Source organism: Diadema setosum, chromosome 17 (assembly GCF_964275005.1).
Source record: "Diadema setosum chromosome 17, eeDiaSeto1, whole genome shotgun sequence".
Classification (NCBI taxonomy): domain Eukaryota; kingdom Metazoa; phylum Echinodermata; class Echinoidea; order Diadematoida; family Diadematidae; genus Diadema; species Diadema setosum.
This window is the reverse complement of record NC_092701.1, coordinates 1,784,837-1,807,441: the sequence shown is the minus strand read 5'-3', so window position 1 is coordinate 1,807,441 and position 22,605 is coordinate 1,784,837. Positions and strand designations below refer to the sequence as shown.

The window sequence follows — 22,605 nt, the reverse complement described above, 5'->3', positions numbered from 1 at the left end:
ATTCAGTGTAAGAATTAATACAAGAAGTTTATTTAAATTTCACCATTTTATAGGCAAATTGTATAATAATGATGTACATCAAAATGTACTGCTACCTTAGTGGGACTCTTTCAAGTCGATAAAATACGCAAAAACCTGCATCAAATTGCACCATTTACAACATCAAAATGCAAAAGTTTTCACTGTGGGAAGGAGATACTATTCTATAGGCAAATTGTTCATTAACAATCTACATTAAAAATGCTGCTACCATAAACAAAGGGGACCGTCTCAAGTCGATAAAACAAACAAAAACTTGCATCATATTGCACCATTCCCTGCTCGGTCGCGTTCATGACATCTCAGTGTAATAAGAATTAATACAGAAATTTCATTTAAATGATACCATTCTATAGGCAAATTGACAAACTGTAATATCGTTTTAATCAAGGAGATTTATATGTTAAAATCTCCCTATTATAATGTATGTCTTATTTTCGAAGTATTTATCAGAGAGGAGATTGTGAAGTAATCCAGTGAACTCAGTAGGGTTAGAATGTGAAGGTCGATAAATTTCCCCGGGATAATATTACCTTTGTTTGGAGTTATAACTTCCGTGAAGATACTCTCTACACATTCTTAGGCGATGCTGTATTCATGTAACAATTGACAATTCAAAGTTCGTTTGACATAACAGCCTACTCCACCACCTCTTTTACCAGCTTATTATTGATAGCAATTTATAACCCTTGATGATGTATTGAGAAGAAGGTGACATTTATTAAGCCAAGTTTCACTGAGGCCAATAATCATATGTTTAAATTGTAGCTCATTAACAAATAAAAGAACTTGATCAAAACTTTTGTTCAAACTTATGATATTAAAATGCGAAACAAAAAGATCGTTAGGGTTGGAATGTGACTAATTAACTCATTCATATCATTTTCCAAGTGGTAGTTAGAAAAAGCAACTTGGGAAATGAATTCTACAGCTTGTGTTATGTCTGAACAAAATATTATAAGATTTAAGGAAAGCCTGTTAAATATTGATTGGTCAGTGGTTCTCAATGCGAATGAGCCTAATGATGCATATGATAAGTTTGTTGATCTGATCGCTCCTCTTTTCTCTTTTCATTTTCCGATAAGATCATAATCTAGATCAAATTATAAAAAGATACCACGATCCCCCTGGATATCGAAATCTTTGTTGAGGTCTATCAATAGGAAAAATAAGCTCTTTTATATATTCAAGTCTCAAAAAACTGATGCTGCTAAAAGCAAATATACTAGTTATCGTAATGTTCTTACTTCTGTGTTGCGTGAGGCAAAAAAGAAATATTTTTCTTCACTGTTTCTTCTCCATGAGAAGGACATTAAATCCACACGGAAAGTTATTAATAATGTTCTTCAGAAGAAACGAAATAAATCGGATATCCATAAGATTTGTGTAAATGACATCGAGTTAAGAGATGATAATGAAATCTCTGAAGCGTTTAATTCATATTTTGTGAAGGTTGGATCTAATTTAGCTGATGTTATTCCGGAAACGGATATACCTTTTTCTACGTATTTAAGTCATCGCAATAATCAATCTTTGTTTTTTATGCCTGTATTAGAATCCGAAATTGTTGACATTGTAAATAATCTTAAAGCCAAAAAAAGTACTGGTTATGATGGAATTTCTAATTATCTTCTGAAATATGTTATACATGAGTTTGTTGTACCTCTCGCCCATATATTTAATTTGTCATTGCTGAACGGTATAGTGCCTACTAGGATGAAAATCACTAAAGTTATCCCGATATATAAAAAGGGCCGAGAGGACGAACTGGGAAATTATCGACCAATATCGTTATTAACCTCTTTTTCTAAATTACTTGAAAAGATTGTGTACACACGTGTAATCCGATTCTTAAATGACTGTAATGTAATAGATGAAAATCAATTTGGATTTCGTAAAAAGCATTCCAGAATTCACGCTATTTTACTCATGATAGAGAAAATTATCAAAGCGATCGATGCCAAGTGTCATACAGTAGGTATCTTTCTTGACTACTCCAAGACCTTTGACACAATCAACCATGAAATATTATTATACAAATTACAACACTATGGAATTCGTGGGAGGGCCTTAGAGTGGTTTAGAAGTTACCTTACTGGAAGAACTCAATTTGTTAGTTTGAATGGCCATGTGTCCAGTTCACAGCCTATAACTTGTGGGGTACCGCAAGGATCCCTTCTAGGTCCTTTATTGTTTATTCTTTATATGAATGACTTTCGCAGTTCGTCCTCTCTGCTCTATTTTCTACTTTTTGCCGATGACACCAGTATTTTTTATTCAAATCGAAACCCTCATGTTTTAATGAATACCGTAAATACTGAATTAAAATCAGTATCTAAGTGGATTCAGGCTAATAAATTGTCATTGAATTTGACCAAGACAAAATTTATGGTTTTTAGCAATATAATCAATATTTTACCGGGTAAGTTGGTTGTAAACGACGTAGAATTGAACCAGGTGGAATATATAAAATTCCTTGGTCTTTATATTGATTGTAAGTTGACATGGAAAGTTCATGTTGATTCTTTGCGTAAATTATTATCAAAAAATGTAGGTGTTATGTATAAGTTAAAACAGTTTTTTCCTAAACATGTTCTGCATTCATTGTATTCTACTCTATTTTTGCCTTATATAGGTTATGGAATCCTGGCATGGGGAAACTGTTGTACAACTAGACTTAATTCTTTATTATTGATACAGAAAAGAGCTATACGGATAATTAACTTCGCCACATTTTTCGAACACACTAATATCTTATTCTTTTCCAGTAGAACACTTAAGATCCAGGATTTATATCATTTAATATCGGGTCATTTATGTATCAATTAAACTCAGGTGGTCTCCCTGATGTATTTTCTTCGATGTTTGTCAAAAATACTGAAGTTCATTCTTACCCTACTAGACAAAAAGATTCTTTTCATCTTTCTCCTGTACGAACCGTATCTGCTTTAAAAACAATAACCACTACAGGACCTAAATTTTGGAATGAGTTGGATAGAGAAATAATCCAATCTCAGTCTCTTTATTCATTTAAACATAAAATTAAACTAGTTTTTCTGAATTCATATCTATAGCTATTCTTCAATCCTCCTCGATATTCTCTGTTCATACTTCACATTACTGACATTATCGATTATGTAACATGTGCCTCGCTCGTGATTTCTGTATTATCTCCTGAGCTTCCTTTGTACACATTTGGTATCTCTGCTATTGTACACTGCATCTGACTTGTACCTCGCTCGGGTGATCACGCAACACTCAAGAAGTCTGTGCCGCGGACATTGTTTTCTTTGTTTTTTTCTTTTTCTTTTTACTTTTTGGCGTTTATATTTTTCCAATTCACAAATTGTCATTCCTTTAATTACATAACCAAGTAAGAAATAATCTCACATCCGCATCTGGGAATCTACACCCTACAAGCAATGCTTCTATGTAGATTCCTCATATTTCACATGTTTTATTGTCTTATAAGCTGTACTTGACAATTCATCCAGGCTTTTGTATTGTGATGTTTATGTTTTATGTATTTGTTGAAATGTGGAATATGGAACAATAAAAAACAAAACAAAAAAACAAAAAAAAAATGTACTGAAACATCAATTATATCAAACTCTGCGTTTAAACATGTAATAAAATCGGTGTTGTCGTCTTCTTCACAATCAGAACAAGATAAGAGAGAATTCCGCGCAGCTCACTTGTAATCAAATAATTCGTTGTATATTTGAATATTCATATTCAATAAAATCGCTATAAACTCCTCAGGTGTACAATTTGTTTAAAATGAATCATATATTTCAGATTCAGGTGGTGATAGAAATTCATTGAAAGTATCCAAATAAATATCATGGAGACATCCTAGAAATGTACGCTTACAAAACATAACACACTATTGCACACAAAATGAAAAAAATATATATATACATACATACATCAGGGCTCGACACTAACGGTAGCCCGGTGGCCCGGGGCCACCAAAAATGAAAGTCGGGCCACCAAATTTTTTTGAAAAATGTCATTAATTTATGTTAAGATGATGCAACCCATGTGCCTGGCAATGAATATTTATACTTAGTCTTACCATTCAGCAGTTAAATTTGTTTAAAGGATGGATGAAAAGGACTAAATGAGTGCCTGAGAGTGAGTGTTACGAGTTTGTTGTGGTTTATTTATGAGTAGATATGTCCAGCTTCCAATTCTTACTATGATAAAACTTAAATATTCGACTCATCAAAAAAAAAAAGCAGGAATTTTAATGTTTTTTATTGTTTTTGGGGGCCACCAAATTTTTCTCTCGGGCCACTAAAAATTTGAAATTGATGATTTTTGGCCCCATCGGGCCACCAAATAAAAAAGTTAGTGTGGAGCCCCGCATACATACATTATATAAAGTGAATAGATCAAACTGAAGGACATAAGAAAAATAAGTCATATACTATTTAGAAGTAAAATGATGTTCGGTTATCATATTTCAGTAATGATTATGAGGATGAGAATAGATTATAAGAATTACAAAGAGAACTAATATTATTTCACTGCACAAACCTAACATAAAACTGAGAATGCTATGTTTATGAAAACGACAATTACACGCAGGTTACAACCTTGTCAGATCTGCTTTATTGTGGATTCGTCTGCGCATTGTCTTTCTGTGTGATGTCCTTACTGCGACAATGATTTTGCCATCTTGAGAACAAGTGGAGACAACTTTGCTGTTTTGTGTTCCACTGGCAAGAACGGCATCATGGAGAAGAGATCGATGGAAGTTTTAAGTTTTGAAGTTTTATTAGCAACAACATTTGAACATGTACATTTTCATTCATAATACAATTGTATTTAAATACATATATGAAAAAAAAATACTTATCTATTACTCCTTTACAATAACATGATTAAATAATGACATTTGAGATTTAAATATGATACATGTAGCGTAATTCTACAAAGTTGTTGTTGTTGTTAACAAGGAAACCAAAAGTTAGCACAAGTGCTAGTCGAGATTGGTCACCTTGATCTTCATACTAAAAGCTAAACACAAAAGAAACATTATTACATGGTTAGTTGAAATGGCTGTTATTTTGTTTATACAATGTACATCATTCATTTTCTAACATAGAAAACTAATTATACTCGATGGGGTATATAATATATATTAGAGAAGGAAATCTGCAAGGCATTTACGAAATGTAGATCTTTTGCTTTGTTCACGCATTTCTCGTGGCAATGTGTTCCAAAGTTTTGGTCCTAAGTAAGAAATCGAAAATTGTCGCCGTGTGGTTCTAAATTTTGGTAAGTACAACATTCTTTTTTTCATTTGTTCTTATCCTGTAAGTATGATGTACAATTTGGCAATAGTCATACAGAGGGTGCGGAATAGTTCCATTGCAGAAATCGTACACAAATGTTAAAAACTGAGAACGTATGTAACCTAACAACATCTAGAAGTTTGAATCGTTGGAACAATGATTCTGAATGTTTTCGTAAAGTCGAAAATGTTATAGCCCTCAGAGCCATTTTTTGAGATATATGTACACAATTTAAGTGAGATTTATAAGTACTGCCCCATACCTCAATACCATATGTGACCCTGCACCTCAAAACAAACAAAAAGTCGCCAGACATGAATTTGTAGTTACGACCATATTCTGAACGAGCAGACTTTAAGCTTTAAAATGATGTATAACTCAAATCGAATGGACTCTCCTAACCTATCTAAATATTGGAAAGAAAGCACAAACTCAGGAAAAGTGTGAACTGAGAAAAGAGGCTCTGAAGTACAGTGTCTATTCAAGCGCTCAATCTTTACCAAACCGTGCTGGCTGTGCGATGAATGGGGCAAAAAAAAACAAAACAGGAAGTAAACCACCAGAGTAACAACAATGACTGGATTATCAGATCAAACTGAAATTAAGCATGCCTCATTAACACATTCAGTCCATAATTAATGCTAACTTTCAAAGCAGTAGCACTATCCTTTCAAAAGTTATTAGAGTTGAAAGTGAAGAGTGTGGACAAGGTTTTTCAGAAATGAAAAAAGGGATTCTAAAGACACATCTAATCACACTATTCTACCAAAAAATGTTCTAGATAAACTGCTAAAAAACAAACTTTCCTGCACGTTTTATGATACCAAATTTTAGCATAATGTAAAAGAAGACCCGCTCTTTTAGAAAATATGAAAAAGTCAAGTTCGGCTAGGTTGACCCATTTCACTTATTTTCAGTCCTCACGCAAAATCAGTGTGTGCGACTTTATGTTCGTTTTGAGGTGCACGGTCACATATAATATGTGTGGTTGTATAAAAGATTTATACAAAAGCACAAGAATGCGCTGCGGAACATACTGTCTTAATATATACAATACACCTACTTTCCTTCGAACACATTTATTTACCAATTGAATGTAAGGTTTTCAAGTAAGATGACAATCAATCTGAGTTCCGATGAAGGATGCAACACTCACTTCATCAATGTCTGTGTCAGATGGTTTTATTGCACCCCTCATCGCAACTAACTGGCGTTTCCTTCTGATTACCATATAATTTGTTTTCTTTAAATTGATTATAATTTTATTGGCATAACACCATGTTTGAACTTTGTGCAGGTTTTCATTTACTTCATTCACATCCATTTCTTTTTGGTGAGCAGCATAAGTATGAAAGATATTTGAATCGTCAGCAAACAATCTGAATTTAAAGAAAGAGCAAGAGCGTGGAATATCAAGTATAAATATCAAAAAGAGTGTAGGCCCCAAAACTGACCCTTGCGGGACACCACAAGTTATAGTCTTCGGTGTCGAGACCATTCCTCTATAAGATAGCAGCTGAGATCTGTTGGACAGATAATCAGCAAACCATTGAAGTGGAATTCCACGAATACCATAATGAGCCAGTTTACATAGAAGAATATCATGATTTATCGTATCAAAAGCCTTTTTAAAATCTATAAAGATACCAAGTGTTACTTTTCCTTCATCAAGTGATGTCATTAGTGTATTTACAAGATCAATTAAAGACAATTTCTTACTGTATCTTTTACGAAAGCCATACTGGTGTTTATAAAAAATATCATTGGACTAAAAGAAATCAACCAGTCTATCATTTACAATTTTGTCTAAAACCTTTCAAATTATTGGCAGAACGGAGATAGGTCGGTAATTTCCAGGATCCGATTTTGGTCCTTTTTTATATATTGGTGTTACCTTGGCCATCTTTAAGGCTTGAGGATAAATTCCAGTTTCTAAGGACAAATTAAAAATGTAAAGCAATGGCTTACAAACAAAACTTGTTGCATCCTTTAATAATCTTACTGGTAAATTATCATATCCATGTGATTTCTTAGAGTCTAATGCGAATAGAATATCGAACACTTCTTTCTCTGTATCTGGCCTCCAAAATAACGATATATTATTCTTTTCCCTCAAGAATTCTTTTAGATTGATTTGTGTTTCAGGAATCTTAGTGGCCCACTTTGGTCCTACTGTAACAAAATAGTCATTAAGCTCTTCTGCTATTTCTTTTGCAGAAAAAAAAAAACGATTGAACTTGACCAACTTTATTAACCACCAACTCTTCAATTTCTAAACTTGCAGTGTGTTCTTTACCAGGATTTAACAACTCATTGACTATTTTCCATGTTTTACCCGAATCTTGCTTATTATCATTAAACATACTACTATAATAAACCCGTTTGGAATTTTTCAAAACAGTAGTGAAAATATTTCGATATACCTTGTACTCCCTTTCATATTTTAGATCAAAATTTGATGACCTATACTTTTTATACAATTTGTATTTCTTTTTAATTGATTTTAAAATCGCCTTTGTTACCCATGGATTTTTAGGGTAACATTTTGAATGACTAGTATTATTGTTCTTTCTTAACGGAGCATGTTTATCACATACCTCCCGAAATATACTGTAAAATACAGAATATGCATCATTCACATCTTTACACTTATACACATAATCCCACCTTGCATTGGCTAAGTCTAAACAATATAAATCGACATCATAATGTTTATACGATCGTACAACTTTCCTAAAAGTTGGGACGATACTTTTAAAATAAAACATACTTTCAAAGACAGTAAAAATTGGAAGATGGTCTGAAACATCAGCCTCGATAACACCTTCATGTATATTAAACATGTCCATATTTGTATACAAATGAACAATCAAGGAAGCAGAATTTTGGGTTAATCTAGGTGGAAAAGAGATCACTTGAGACAATCCAATACAATGCATGACAGTTAGAAAGTTTTCTGAATCTTTTCCAATATCAATAAGATCGATGTTAAAATCACCCATAATCAAACAATTATGTCTATCCAATTTTAAAGAATGCAATACATTCAAGAAAGATTCTTGGAATTCTATAATGTTGGTATTGGGTTTACGACAAACAACACCAACAATGACCTTTTTTTTATCACATAAAAGCTCAAGCCACAGGGATTCTGCATGTGCTATTGCAGTGAAACCTAGCCGCTTATATTTTGATGATGAGTGAATGTAAGCCCCTACACCTCCACCCCTAACATGTCCGTGGCGGCATTCAGTCTCAAGATTATAGCCCTTTATTCCCAGTAAAGATGTGTTACTCACATTCCACACTTCCGATAAACCAATAATATCAAAATTTGAACTTAAACTACATTCATACAAGTTTTTTAGCTCATCAACATTTTTATTCAAAGAACGAATATTATTGGAGTCAGTCAAGTCTTCACAGATGCCCGGTGCTCTTGAGCTTCTTTCTGTTCGTGAGCAGGTGTTGGCGAAGTCGGTATGATGTCAACTTCAAAATTATCGTTCTCGGTTTGGATGATCTGACTGGTGGTGGAGACCGTCGTTGAAGCGGTGACTGCGATCAGTGTCGTCTTTTCGTAGCTCCAATCCGAGGTCCTGGTGGGCGATCCAACAGACAACGTCCTCTGTATTTTTTTTTATCAGCTTCCCGGACTCCAGAAATGCGGAAACTGTTTCTGCGGGAGTACTGCTCCTGATTATTCAGGTCAGATTGTAGTTTTGAGATCAGGTGGCGGTCTTTTTCAGCATTGACCTTGAGTATAGCAAGATCTCGTTCTGAAGGGTCTACTTTATGTTGAAGATCAAGTATCTGCCCAGCCTGTTCATCGAGTCAGTTGCTTGCATCACAGCCTCTTTCATGACCTTCAGCAGGTCATAATCCTGGAGGATCTAATGAGGTTCTTTGTTGTCCGAGTACCGGCCATTGTATCGCTGAGAAGGAAACCAGTTGTCAAGAACAATCTATAATACTACACAGTCCAGTTAGGCAACTTCATTAGAATCAGCGGAGCAAGCAGAGGCAATTTCAATGGGATGAGTGGGGCACGATAAGGCAACACAGGTCTTGTATAGATGAACAATCCAGTTACACCACATGAATATATATATATATATATATATATATATATATATATATTTTTTTTTTTTTGGGGGGGGGGGGAGGAGGGGGGACTGCTGCTTGTCCGTAATCCAAATATGCTGTGAGATTACTAAGTATAAAGTAGGTAAAAGTGTGCAAAAAGTACGATAAAAAATTGCGTACTCACCACATAAGATTCTCCAAGCATCCAAAAGGCTATCGAGTGTCACATCATCTCATTTCTGTGATAGCGGAAGTGTGAATTCTAAGTAAAAATTAGGAGCTACTTGAAGTCGAGCTTGCCTTTAGTTTGTCCCTCCGGTCAGACATTCTTGTCAATCGTTTGATTCCACATTGGGGTCAGGAACTTTGGTTGAATGAGCGATATTTACCCAATTGTACCTCAAAATAACATAGGAATAATCCTACAATATTTTAGTTAAACATGATATGCATTGTATGTATATACATATATAATATATATACATATATATATATATATATATATATATATATATATATATATATATATATATATATGTAGACTTTGTGTTAGTGAAAAACATGCGACACCAAATAACCGCCTTTTTTTTTTCCAGAGCGACGATATGCCATTCCTTTGGTCATGAAACATCTTCCTGCTATTTCACAAATGGGTTGAATGGACTAAATCCGTACGTACCTTGTTGATTGGATATGAAGGGCAGTTTTTTAAGTGAAAAACATAGTTTTGGTAAGGGTTTAAGAACTTGTCTGGCACCCTTTCATATTTGCTAGCAATACTATATATCTAAAGAGTTTCCAGAGAAAGTTAATTGGCTGACGTGATTCTGCGGGATGACAAGTTGTTTCGGAGAATCTCGAGATCAAAAGTTAAAATGTTGCATGCGCTCTAAAAAGTTTCTTTGATGAGTGCGTTGCATAACTTGGACCATAACTGCGACTGGGTGCTGTTCGTTATTCCGAAGGTTCGCTTATCCGAAACACACAAATTCCCTATACCTAGAGGTTCGTTAATCTGAAAATGAAAAAGGGTTCGTTAATCCGAACATCCGTGGCGTTGCTGTAAACACCGGTATAGATGATATATACAAGTTTGTCGAGCACCGTAATTCGTCTTAACTCTCAAGGAAAGGAGATCATACTGTCAGACAGACGAAAGGGAGACGACAGACGGGAAAAGATGAAGAACAAGCGACAAAAATTTGTAGAAAATGCAAAAATGTAATTACTGACTCAAATGACTTGTTTCTGGACACTCGCAGTCTGTTCTTCTTTACAAATGACGAATGTATTCTTAGATTAGAGATTGGTCATATACTTCAACAGAAGGTTAATGAATTCACTGTTAACTATAAACACAGAAAAAAATGTGGCTACATTAATCACCAGACTGCCGTGCCTCAAAAGATTCAATAATTCTTCTATTTTTGGAAAGTGTACTGATTGCCTGAAAATAAAGCACGTTCGATAGGTATCGGATTGAATCATGACTGGCGTCATTAGCAACGGCGTAAATCCGTACTGAGGAGAGGGGGAGGGGGATGTTCGGCGATAGTCACCATCATAGTCACAATCAGCTCATAATCGGAGCAGGAGGGGGGGGGGGGGTGGCTGCCCCCCCCCCCCCCCGCACACACACAAACACACACACACACACACACACACACACACACACACACACAAACACTTTACAGGGATTGAATGTTTGCATCCCCCACTCTTTTGCATGAAATATGCAGTGGGAGGGAAGTGGCAGCAATAATATGAAGAATTTTTGTTCTTGTTCTTGTTTTTTGTTTGTTTGTTTGTTTGCTGTTTTTTTTATTGCTTGTCCGGCGACTTTCGGCGAAAATCACACCTAAAAAGAAAAAAAAAAGACTTTGTTGTTGTTATTTCTCTGGGCTTTTGATTGTCTTTCTCATTTGACTGACAGGCGATATTGACCCCCCCCCCCAACTCTTCAAAAACGTATAGCATTGCCCTGAATGGGGGAGCGGGGGGGGGGGGGAGGTATGGGAGGTATTAGTGGTGGGAGGGGAATGTCCCCCCTTCTCTGGGGAAGGGGGAAGTTTTTGCATTTCGATGTTGTAAATGGTGTAATTTGATGCATGTTTTTGCGTGTTTTACTGACTTTAACCCTATAAAGCCCAAGGGGGGGGGGGCACATTGTGCCCCCCTACCAGATTTTCGTTTGCCACTCCTTCGCCCTTGATCCGATTTCAACCAAATTTGGTGACTTTTCCTAAAATCTTATTGCGAACATTTTGATATATAATTTAGCTATATTTGGTGTTGCTGGTTGCCATGGCAACCATAAACTGACAACCATGTCAGTCAGATTTTGCATCTTTTTTCTGTTCCCATTTCTTTTAACAGCATTACAGTGTATGAAATGGGTGTTTCTTGGCTGAAATTTGTTGAAGGAGCAAAATTTGAAGTAATTGTGGTCCTGGAAAGTTTTTCTTATTATTTCCTTTGTTTTTATGAGACAGAGGCATAAAACAATATATATAATAGAGATAATTGAAAACAATAATATTTTCTAAAGATTGCCCTTATATTTTGAGTTATTTTGATTCCTTCACCCAAGTTATGCCTCTAATATCATTAGTTTATCATATTATCAATTTGCAATCTCAAAATTCCAGTATTATGCAAAAATGAAATGTCATAACTATACATGTACCCATCCCAAACATTTCATCCCAGGTCTCATAATGTATCACTATGTTGATATGAATAGCGCCCCCATGTGGTGACCTTGAGAAATTGAAACCATAACAAATAATAAAATTCCACTTGCTTATCATTTGTGGCAAATATGAAAATGATTGGTCTATAATAAGACATATATAATGGGGATAAAGAAATTATACAGAAAAATCATGTTTTTAGCATATTTCCTATGTATTTCTTTATATTTTGGTAAATAGCGCCCTCCATGGGTGACCTTGTGAAAATTCAAATGTACAGTCATGTAGAGTATGAGTTACTCTACCCACGTGCCAAATATGACGATGATACATCAAATAATAAAAAAGTTATACGGGGGGGGGGGCACAATGTGCCCCCCCCCCTTGGGCCTGCGAGGGGTCAAAATAGCTTGGGCTTAATAGGGTTAAACACTCTCACTTATTGAAGGTGCCAGTAATTTTTGATGTAGATAATTATTGACGCTTTGCCAAAAATTGTGTCATCAAAATGAACTTCTTGTATCAATTCTTACTCTCTAAAAAAAAAAAAAATTGGTGAAAATATTCACTCTTAAAGGAGTGAATACAAAAAAGAGTGAATTTAGAATGAAATTGGAGTGAATTTCGAGTGAAAATTCTCATTTTCACTCGTTTTGGAGTGACCTCAGGGATCACTCCATTTTCTTCGAGTGATCCCTGAGGTCACTGCAAAATGAGTGAAAATGAAAATTTTCACTCGAAATTTACTCCAATTTTACTCTGAATAATAATGATAATACCAATAATGATAATAATAATAATAATAACAATAATAATTGTTTGGATACAAACTCCGAATTTTATTGTCCGAGAATGGAAATTCTTTTTGCCCAATTGATCATGGGCCCGGCAGCCAATGAGCAGCGCCAGATCAACGTTGCTCTAACCTTTTCAACTGTTGAACGGCAAACAAGGTAGCAACAACTCCCATCTTTTAACGTCTTTTGGTATGACGCGGCCGGGGTTTGAACCCACGACCTCCCGATTGTGAGGGCAGCCGCTATACTCACTGTTTTTTTGTATTCACTCCTTTAAGAGTGAATATTTTCACTCGATCTTTTTTAGAGAGTACACTGAATGTCATGAACGCAACCGGGCCTGAGCGAGATTTGCGATCTGACGTTGCATTTACAGAGCAGTGGCGAAGATTGCAAATATCACTCATACAGGAGGAGGCTTGGCCCGATGGGTGTGTACATTGCAATGTCTTTTGATATTCAGTCTTAAGAATTTAAATTTTAAGCTTAAAAATTTCTTCTCAACAGTCGCTGCCTCAGCATCATTATGTCGGGTAAAATCAACAAGAAGTATGCATAATATACAAGTTTAATACCTATGATCCTCATTTCATTTTTTTTTTTTTTTTTGGGGGGGGGGGGCTCGTCACTCTTCAGACTTTTGATCACATTATGTACAATCCGAATATTATTTGTACGGTCATTGAAGAGGGACCTCTAGTAAAAAGCAAACAGAAAAGCAAAAATATTCTATAGTTAATTAAGTGCTTGTTAGAGTTGGAGTAATATAGCAGAAGAGTGAACATCGCATATGCAGTGTTTGCGATGACATTGTGTGTTGATGTATTATACATCATACCAATCGTCCTCCACGGACCTAACCTTCCTTTTTATGTATATGTGCTTGCTCTCGGTGAATACACTGGTATAAATGAAATGTCAAAATTTGCCAAGTACCATAATTCGTCTTAACTCTCAAGAAAAGAATATGAAACTGTCAAACAGACGGTAGGGAGACGACAGACGGAAAAAGACGAATTAATCGATAATAATCTGTAGAAATGAAAAAAAAAAGTAGATACTGATTCAATTGACTGGTTTCTGGTCACTGGCAATGTGTGTGGGTTTTTTTTTTTTGGACAAATCATGATTATTCTCACAATAGTCATTGGTTATAACTTTATCAGAGTGTTAACAAATTTACTGTTAACTATAAGCAAGGAGAAAAGAATGTGGCTACATTAATCAGCGGACTGCAGTGCATCGATTGATCAATAATCTGTCTATTTTTGTCATTGGAAAGTGTACTGACTCCCTGAAAATAAAGCACTTTGGATAGTTTTTGAATTGAATCATTACATAATTTTGACTTGTTCGTGATAATAAGCCCTTGACATACAAACCTGACATACAGCCCATACAGGTTAGTTTAAACTTTACTTTTAATACGTACAGTCGATTGTCTATGCCTGGCTTCGCCTATGTTGCGTAATGACTAACGTTAGCTATGAACGTCGCTTGTGTATGATAAAATGGGCGCTAATGCAGTAACTTAGTGTGTCTGTTACTTTTTAGATATCTTGAATTTCACAATGGCATAGCGCCGTTATAATGTAGATGTAATTTTACATGTTGTTCCATGGTCAGGTTGATGACAATGATGTACATTGTAGCTGATATCGTAGAAATCTTGACACACAGGACTGGATTGAAAAAGGTCTAAACTGCATGTAACCTTATATTTTCATAATCATATGGGGGGGGGGGGGGTATTAATATAAAAAAAACCCATCCAGTCTATTTTCTCTCAGCTCAAAATTGGCGAATCCCCCTCAAAACACACATTTAGTGTCTCATTGAATGAACTTATCAATATTTGATAGGTCTTAAAAACAACAATGGCAAAAATATAATTTCAGCAATTAACTCCCTAAAACAGATGATTACTATAAGTTGTGCCATATTATAAAGCAGTGTGTGGTGGTGATAGTGAAAGATTACTAGTAGGCCTATTAATGATGATAAGGCAGTTGTTGTATTCATAATTACGATAATTGATATTGTAATCAGATGCTAAAAGCTGAAGATGTAATTTAAAATCAGTAATTGGATTGCAAGAACAAGTTGAAGTAGTTGATGATGACGATGATCATGAGTGTTGTAATTAATGATTAATTTGGTATGGATATTCTGATACCTGGTATAGTACTAGGGTCTATTGGGAAATACAAGATTCAAATATTAGCAGTCAATAGTCTACCGTACATTTAAAAATATATTGAGTGTAATGTTCAACCCTCCCCCTAGCATTTAAGCCTTTTTTCCCTCACAAAATCCAGCGGCTAATCATCCCTATTCGTTTCTCCATTGTATCATAAAGGATTCCAAGAAATGTGCTACAAGAGATTTAAAGAATGCAAACGCCTGAATCTTGCTAGGAAACGAAAGCTGAAGGAGGAGCCTGGTCCGTCAGCAGGAGCATCTGCTTCCTCCCCTAAGACGCTCACATCAAGATCAAGATTTTCTTCTGGAAGCTCTTCAGGTTCTGCTGTGTTGCCTGTAAAATGCATCATTTGCAACAGAGTCAACCTGCTCATCACTTGCCAAGGGAAACGGGTCAATAATTATGATTAATATTCAAGCATGAATACATTGTCATGTTACTATAAGTTGTCCATGATGAATGGAGCAATATATTTGTTTTATGTTAAGTAGCGAAGTTTTTAACATAAATTTTCTTTTTAACTTCTTTTTGAGAAGAGATGGAGTTCATGTGGTATCCGGGCAATTAACCCCAGAGGGCAATTGCCCCCGGCCAATTACTGGTTGGTGGTAAGGTTTAGAGTAAAGATTAGGGTTAGGAGTTTGGTTTAGGGTTAGGGTTAGGTTCAAGATAAGGATTATGATTAGGGCCAGGGGGAGGGTGCGGGGTAATTGCCCAGGTGGTAATTGCCCTAGACCCGTTCATGTGTGCATGCGAAGAAACTTTGGTGCCATGTTCAGATACAACATTATGTTTTTATGCATTGATGCTTTGGTCAATATGATTAATATTCAAGAAAGAATACATCGTCATGTTACCATGAGTTGTCCATGAAAGAAGTGGACCCATATTCTGTTATATTTTAAGTAGCAAAATTTTTGAAGTGATGGTTTAAGGACACACACACAGACACACACACACACAGAACTTCAGTGCAATGTTCAGAAACCACAGAATGTACTGTATATGCACCAATGCTTTTGTCAATGTGATTAATATTCAAGAATTGACATCTTACCAAAGTTGTGCATGATGAAATATCTTTGTAATATGTTGTATCCTGTATTTTGAATGTCAATGTTTATGCAATATGTTTTGGCTCCTTGCCTCAGTATGTGATTGTTCGCCCTGTAGCAAACATTTCTGCCCACTATTATGATTTGATTAGGTTTGAAGTATTCTAATAAGTGTGTGTGTTTTTTTTAAACTGAATGACTAAAATCAAAATAAAAAATTCTCCCACTCTTGAAAAAAAAGATGTAACTATAATCAGTACTGAGACAGAAGGTTCATGTAGAAAGTTTAGTAAGTGTGAGTACAACATCAGTTTGTTAAAACTAGTACTGTACCAGCCAAATGAAAATTGTGAATAAGTTAAGTCAGGTTGCACACATCCTCTGATATTGGAATTTAATGGCAATGTTATCACAATTTTTAATGCCGAACCTGTTTGATTATTTCCAAAATTTTCAGGTACACATTACCTCCGAAACAGAATCCACCAGTTTTCACTCACGAATGGGTAAACTATAATGTTGCCTTTATTTTATATATCGGCATTTTCAAAAATTATACACCCTTTCAAGGATTTTTGGTCCATGGAATGTTCCAGGAAGTTTATTAAAACTAGAAATTTTGAATGATTATTATTTTGAGCTATCTTACGTGTAAGGAAAGGAGGTAGAGTGTCCCACCATGTCGTAATGATAGCAATGAAAACTTCAGGACATTTGATGGAAATTTAATTTTCGAAAGAACTGTATGATATTTCATGAACAATGTGATTGCAATGTGATCTAAATATATTAAAGCTTCTTAAGAAGACGAAGAAAAATAAACACGTTTACTGATAAACAATATGATTTGTCCAATAGTACTGTCTCATGTGTGTAAATGAGTTTGTATGTGTGCGTGTGAGTGTATAATGTATGTCAGTGTTTGTATGCACCTGTATATGTGTAATGCACTGATCAATACATGTATTATGTCATTGTGTGTTCATGTCTATGATAATGATTTTTATGATGCTAATGGGATAAATGGCCAAGGCATGTAGAATAATATTTTAATACACTTGCGTATATCAAACCTTCATACCTATGTGTGTGCCTATGGGTGTGTGTGTGTGCATGTGTGTGTGTGTGTGTGTGTGTGTGTGTGTTTGTGTACAATAAGATTCTCCCACATGCACGCGGACACACACGCAAACAAACACGCTGCTTTTTTTTTTCCTTTTTTGCCTTGAATGATCAGTCATTTGATTGAACATGTCTTTGAACAGAGGCATTTGCCTTGTGCATGACCTCGGACTGTCAGTCACTGCTCTCTCTCTCATGGTCTCGAGGCACTTTGCTCTTGACCTTCTTGGCATAGCCAACCTCAGGAAAAGATAAAACATCCGATAAAGTGCAACTATTAAACCAAAACTTTTTTTTTCTAGGTATATGACTAAAAGCAGTGCTATAAATGTTTATATGTATTTTAGCTTAGAAACACTATGGAAACTAACTGAGGCCAGCAGCCCCATACGCATAGCGTCATGGGGCTGTTGACTGTAGCATACAGGATCATGACAGAGTCGTATCGCGGACAAATATCAACTTACAATCGGAAAATTCTTCAATTTGAAAACTTACCATTAAAGTTAAAGTATTCACAACAGGGTTCGTGCAAGGTTTGGTTCTGCAAATAGTCCCTTTCTGTTCGAATTGATGACTTAATGTGACTCGGTCGAGAGGAACCTGGGAGAGCTACACTGAAGTGGCGGCCAGCGCATGCGCACACAGACATCTTATCCAGTCACTGGATTCGAAATTTGTGTGCACGTGATGTGTGCGCATGCGCAGGCAGTCAATTTAGTGTAGCTCTCCCAGATTCCTCTCGACCTTGTCACATTAAGTCATCAATTCGAACAGAAACAAACTATTTGTAGAACTAAACTTTGCACGAACCCTGTTGTCAAGACTTCAACTTTACTTATAAGTCTTCAAATTGAAGAATTATTCGATTTTAGGTTGACATTTGTATGCGATACTACTCTGTCATGATCCTGAATGCTACAATCCGCAGCCAAATTACGCTATGCGTATTGGGCTGCTGGTCGCACATTAATATGGAAACCTAAAATATGGATTTGCGCGAAAACTACGAGATATTTCGAGGAGAACCTTTTACAGGATATTTAGGATGTACAAAACATCACATTTCCGCATTCAAAAAGTAGTGCCAGTGTTGCTGGAACGAAACCCATTTTTTAAGCCTCTTTTCAGCTTCACCCCATAGCCTATATGAGAACTTCCCTATTAAAAGCTTTACAGGTCTTGATGAGCACGAAATCCTTTGAAGAGATTAAAAACCAACGAGCTGCAAGAAAATGAAGGTCTGCTTGGTTTTTATCACAAAATAGGGCCTGTGTGCATCTGAAATCAGTAACAGGAATATTGAACTACATGATCTCGAGAAAACTTGTTGTTTGTTGTTATTAATGTTTGTGAAAACAGTATCTGGGCCATGTTTCATAAAGCTGTTCGTAAAGTTACGAACACCTTATGAGCAACTGGAGATCGGTTGTGATGTGCTATACTTATCAGAATTTACATAATTCAGCACAATAACTAATGCTCGCTAGTCGTTCATAGCTTTAGGAACAGCTTCTTGAAACACCCCCGAGGAATTCTGTTTCAGGATATGCAGAAAACATATTGTTTGTAATGCCGTTGTTTGTATTATAAATCATTTCATCATTTAGGGTTTTTTTTTTGTTGGTTGGGGGTTCGAAGCTGATATGCCCATAGAACAATTTCGAGTTCATCTGCTTATGTGACTGATGGTGTGAGACAACTTTTCTTTCATGACATTGAAGATTTATGATCTGGGCGCGATTAAAAGTTTCGAACATTGGGATAATGAAACCGGTTTGATGAGCAATATTTAAGTTCATTAATCCTTTACAAAATTGTAGGAAAAATCTTACAGGTTATTGTTGTATTTATATTTACACAGACTTTCTTCGTAGCTCCTGCTTTTGTTGATTGGCATACCTATTATGACGGACAGTATTTTACTATCTAAACTTATTTGAATTCCTTGCCAATGCGGCTTTTAATTGGCATTAACTCAAAATATGACTACGAGCCTACGAAAAGGAACGTTCACAAAATCCATGAACTACGAACGGCAGAGTGCTGAAGGGAGTGATTGTTTTATCCCATATATCGATGGCTTTAATTTCACGAATATGGATGGCGCTTTCTATTTTATTCATTTGTATTGCACCAATATGTTTAAATAACACTGCTTTGTTATTCCTTATTTTCATGATATTGTTGCTTCTCATGACATGTTTTGGTTTATTTCTCTGCGTTTCTACAGATTAGATATATGTGTGGCGCTCCGACAAAATGAGTCATAAGTCGCACGGGGAGTTTTCCCGTAATGAGCCGAAAATGAAGGGGAAGCACTACTCGGGTCGAAATTTTTTTATGACGGATTTTGATTCCTTTATGTTTTATCTGTTTGTACAGAAAATTTCAGCGTGTGAAAATGAGTACAAGTGTCCCAAATCACCGTTTTTCTGAGACAATTTTTTTCGGTTACATTTTTTTCGAACGCTCGCCTTTGCGTTGCGTTTCGCACCTATTGTTCTTGCCAGATCGAGACTCCGCCTCCGTTGCTAGGGTGTATGCTAATGAGGCATTGCTCTTGACCCCTTTGAAGACAAAACAAAGCATGGTGCGCGCGGCGGCGTCGGCGGCCAAGCGGCGAGGGCTATAGAATTACGCAATAATAGTGAGCTGACCAAGGCTATTGATTGCATGACCAGCGAGTTTCGTTTGATACACGCACTCCATTTCAATGACATGGTGATTGACATGACGCAGAAATCGCACTGAAAAAAATAATTCCAACGAACGATCACGCAAAATTTATGATACTTTATCTATGAACTAATACAATGATCACATATCGAACTCGAAACCTTTTTTATGCGTGTGTGTACTTTTACAACGGTTATTAATTGGCTTCATTTATGAATTTGTTCAAATAATCATAACTTTCGTTCCCTGGTATGTGACTTGCTGTTTAAAAGTTCATCTCTGGAGATATAGTAGGGCCTAAGTTGTCAATTATTCTCGTTTTTATAAAGTCGACAATTTGTGTGATAATTCGCCAAATGTATGTAATGCGTACTATTATTTCCCTGGTTAATGAAACTTATTGCCTTATTACTTATGATGGTTTGGGCCGTGACGGCATGGAGAGAAATCGGAAGACAAACATTATTAATGCCCAGATAGCTCGTGTTCCCTTTGGAGGATATTCTGACTCTAGTCATCTGTGTATTTTTTTAGAAGTAGGACCTATTTGAGAAAGGGACAGAAAGCTGTGTCGCTTCTCAAAAGTGTGCTTCTTCATTTTGTTTTGTTTTTTAATCAGAATGTTTGTAATGATAGCTGTTTGCCGTGTATTGCGTGTAGCTGACATGTGAGAGGTCAAGTCTGCAAAGAATTGGGTTGGCTAACAACTTTGCCAAGTAGCAGCGCTAATTGCCCATTGAATTGCGTATTCTGAGGAATTTCGAATGAAAGAACTCGGACGGCAATGTTCACGCCTTGTATCCGAGTAAACCCCGCATCAACGAAGCCTTAAACAATGAAAGGTAAACTTCCTGCTATCAAGGGGTGGATAATCACGCAACCAGTATTCTTTCTTCGCCATTGATAGCAGAATCAATGACGGAATGGAGCAACAGTGTTGGAGGATCGGCATTATGTCTGCTAATTTGTAAAGGAATTTTTCAGTCTCCTTTTGTGTTCAGAACCACAGTCAGTAACGCTAACTTACTCTATCTCCTACAAGCTATCGTTACCATCTTAAAACGTGAATTTTATGAAAGGCTAAAAGTGATCACGGAATCAGTTCTTCCGCGTGACACATGCAGGCTTTTATAATAGCATACCAAGCTTAAATCGTTTACCTGTATAGAAAGGGCGGGGATACACACTTATCGCAATCATCCGGATTTGAGAGTGATACACTCTACTACTTTTCTTCATCTTTCCCCCGACAAAGACCATGGTAATTTAGAACAAACAAACAAACAAACAAACAAACAAACAAACAAGCAGTTGATTTATATCAGAACGTAGAGATTTTTTTGTGTTTCATGTATGTATAGGTCATATCTTGGTGTATAGTAGGCATTTGTTGTCGTTTTTACAGCGTTTCCTAATAAATGCCTTTAGCGAAAACCCAACAAAACTTCTATCAAGGAGGGAAGGAAACTTAAATTTAAATATCACATAGTTTACAGAAATCAGACATGTAAATAAGGCAATCATAGACATCCGCATGGCCGATTGTAATCTCTTACTTTGATTATCAAACATGATCTCCTGCATTTACGTGCTTTTTTCTAATTTCTTGAACTTTGCCCTCATTTTCTCTCTTTTTTTTTAAACAATTGCTCGAAACATTTAAAAATCGTAACACAGTCTGCTATCCCACAACATAATATTCCATTTGATTTGTCATTTATTGTTGGTCGGGTGACGCCAAATGTTGGAATCTCGAGCGATGATACACGGCATTTTGTTTGTTGGTTTTCGTCTCATCGCTCAAAAGAATTTTGACTACGATTACAAGACATAACTGATGGTTTACAGAAGTGATCATCAATTCAGTAAGGATTAGTCAAGTCATGAATTCACTTTACCCATCATGACTGTCTAATCGAACTACGACATTGTTTGGGTAACCGCGCCTTTTTATTCTCATAGTTCAAACTATAATTCTTGACATAATCAAAACAAATAATTCTTTATTAAATTTCTCAAAATACTCAATAGACGGCCTAAGTCAAAACTTTCTACAAAGATTGCCTATACGGCAATCTTTACTAGCCTAAACAAGTTTTCTAGAGCTATCAGTTCCCCCTATGACAATGACTTCGATCGCGTTTTGAACTTGTATCGAACTACTTTCAAAACAGCTATTACCTTTGTAGTTCGATTAATAAACCAGTCTTTTGAATTCATAACCAACATTCGTAATCGTAACAATACAGTAACATAGTACTGCATGTCAATAAAAGTTGGAAAATGTAAATGCTATAATAGTAGCGCAAAAAAAAAAAAAAATGAGTAACGATTATCTTCATACATTCTAATCTTCCTAGTGATGTCGCTACGAAAATGACACATGGTTTGGTTCAAGCAAATAAAAGTAAAAAGGAATGGGATATACTTCTAATGATAGTACCACGCCGTACAATGCATTTCACTGTATTTTGTAACATTTGGTTACGTTTCTGTGCGCTTTACGTATACGGAAAATAAAAGGCAGATTGGTGCTATTAACATGCTAACACGCAACGCATTCAAAATGTTTTTTTTGAAATACACCGTATACAATATAATGTTTTAGTATACGGTTTGAAACTTTGA

General features: G+C 35.8%; 1 protein-coding gene across 1 annotated transcript in view; it reads left to right on the top strand.

Annotated features, from left to right (window-relative positions):
• LOC140241092 (uncharacterized) overlaps positions 1–22,605 on the top strand; it is a 329,537-nt gene that overhangs the window by 52,415 nt on the left and 254,517 nt on the right. Inside the window, exons 8-10 of the mRNA XM_072320859.1 lie at positions 6,474–6,507; positions 10,556–10,571; positions 20,840–20,860. Coding sequence (XP_072176960.1) covers positions 6,474–6,507; positions 10,556–10,571; positions 20,840–20,860 — 71 coding nt within the window. The remainder of the gene's footprint in view (positions 1–6,473; positions 6,508–10,555; positions 10,572–20,839; positions 20,861–22,605) is intronic.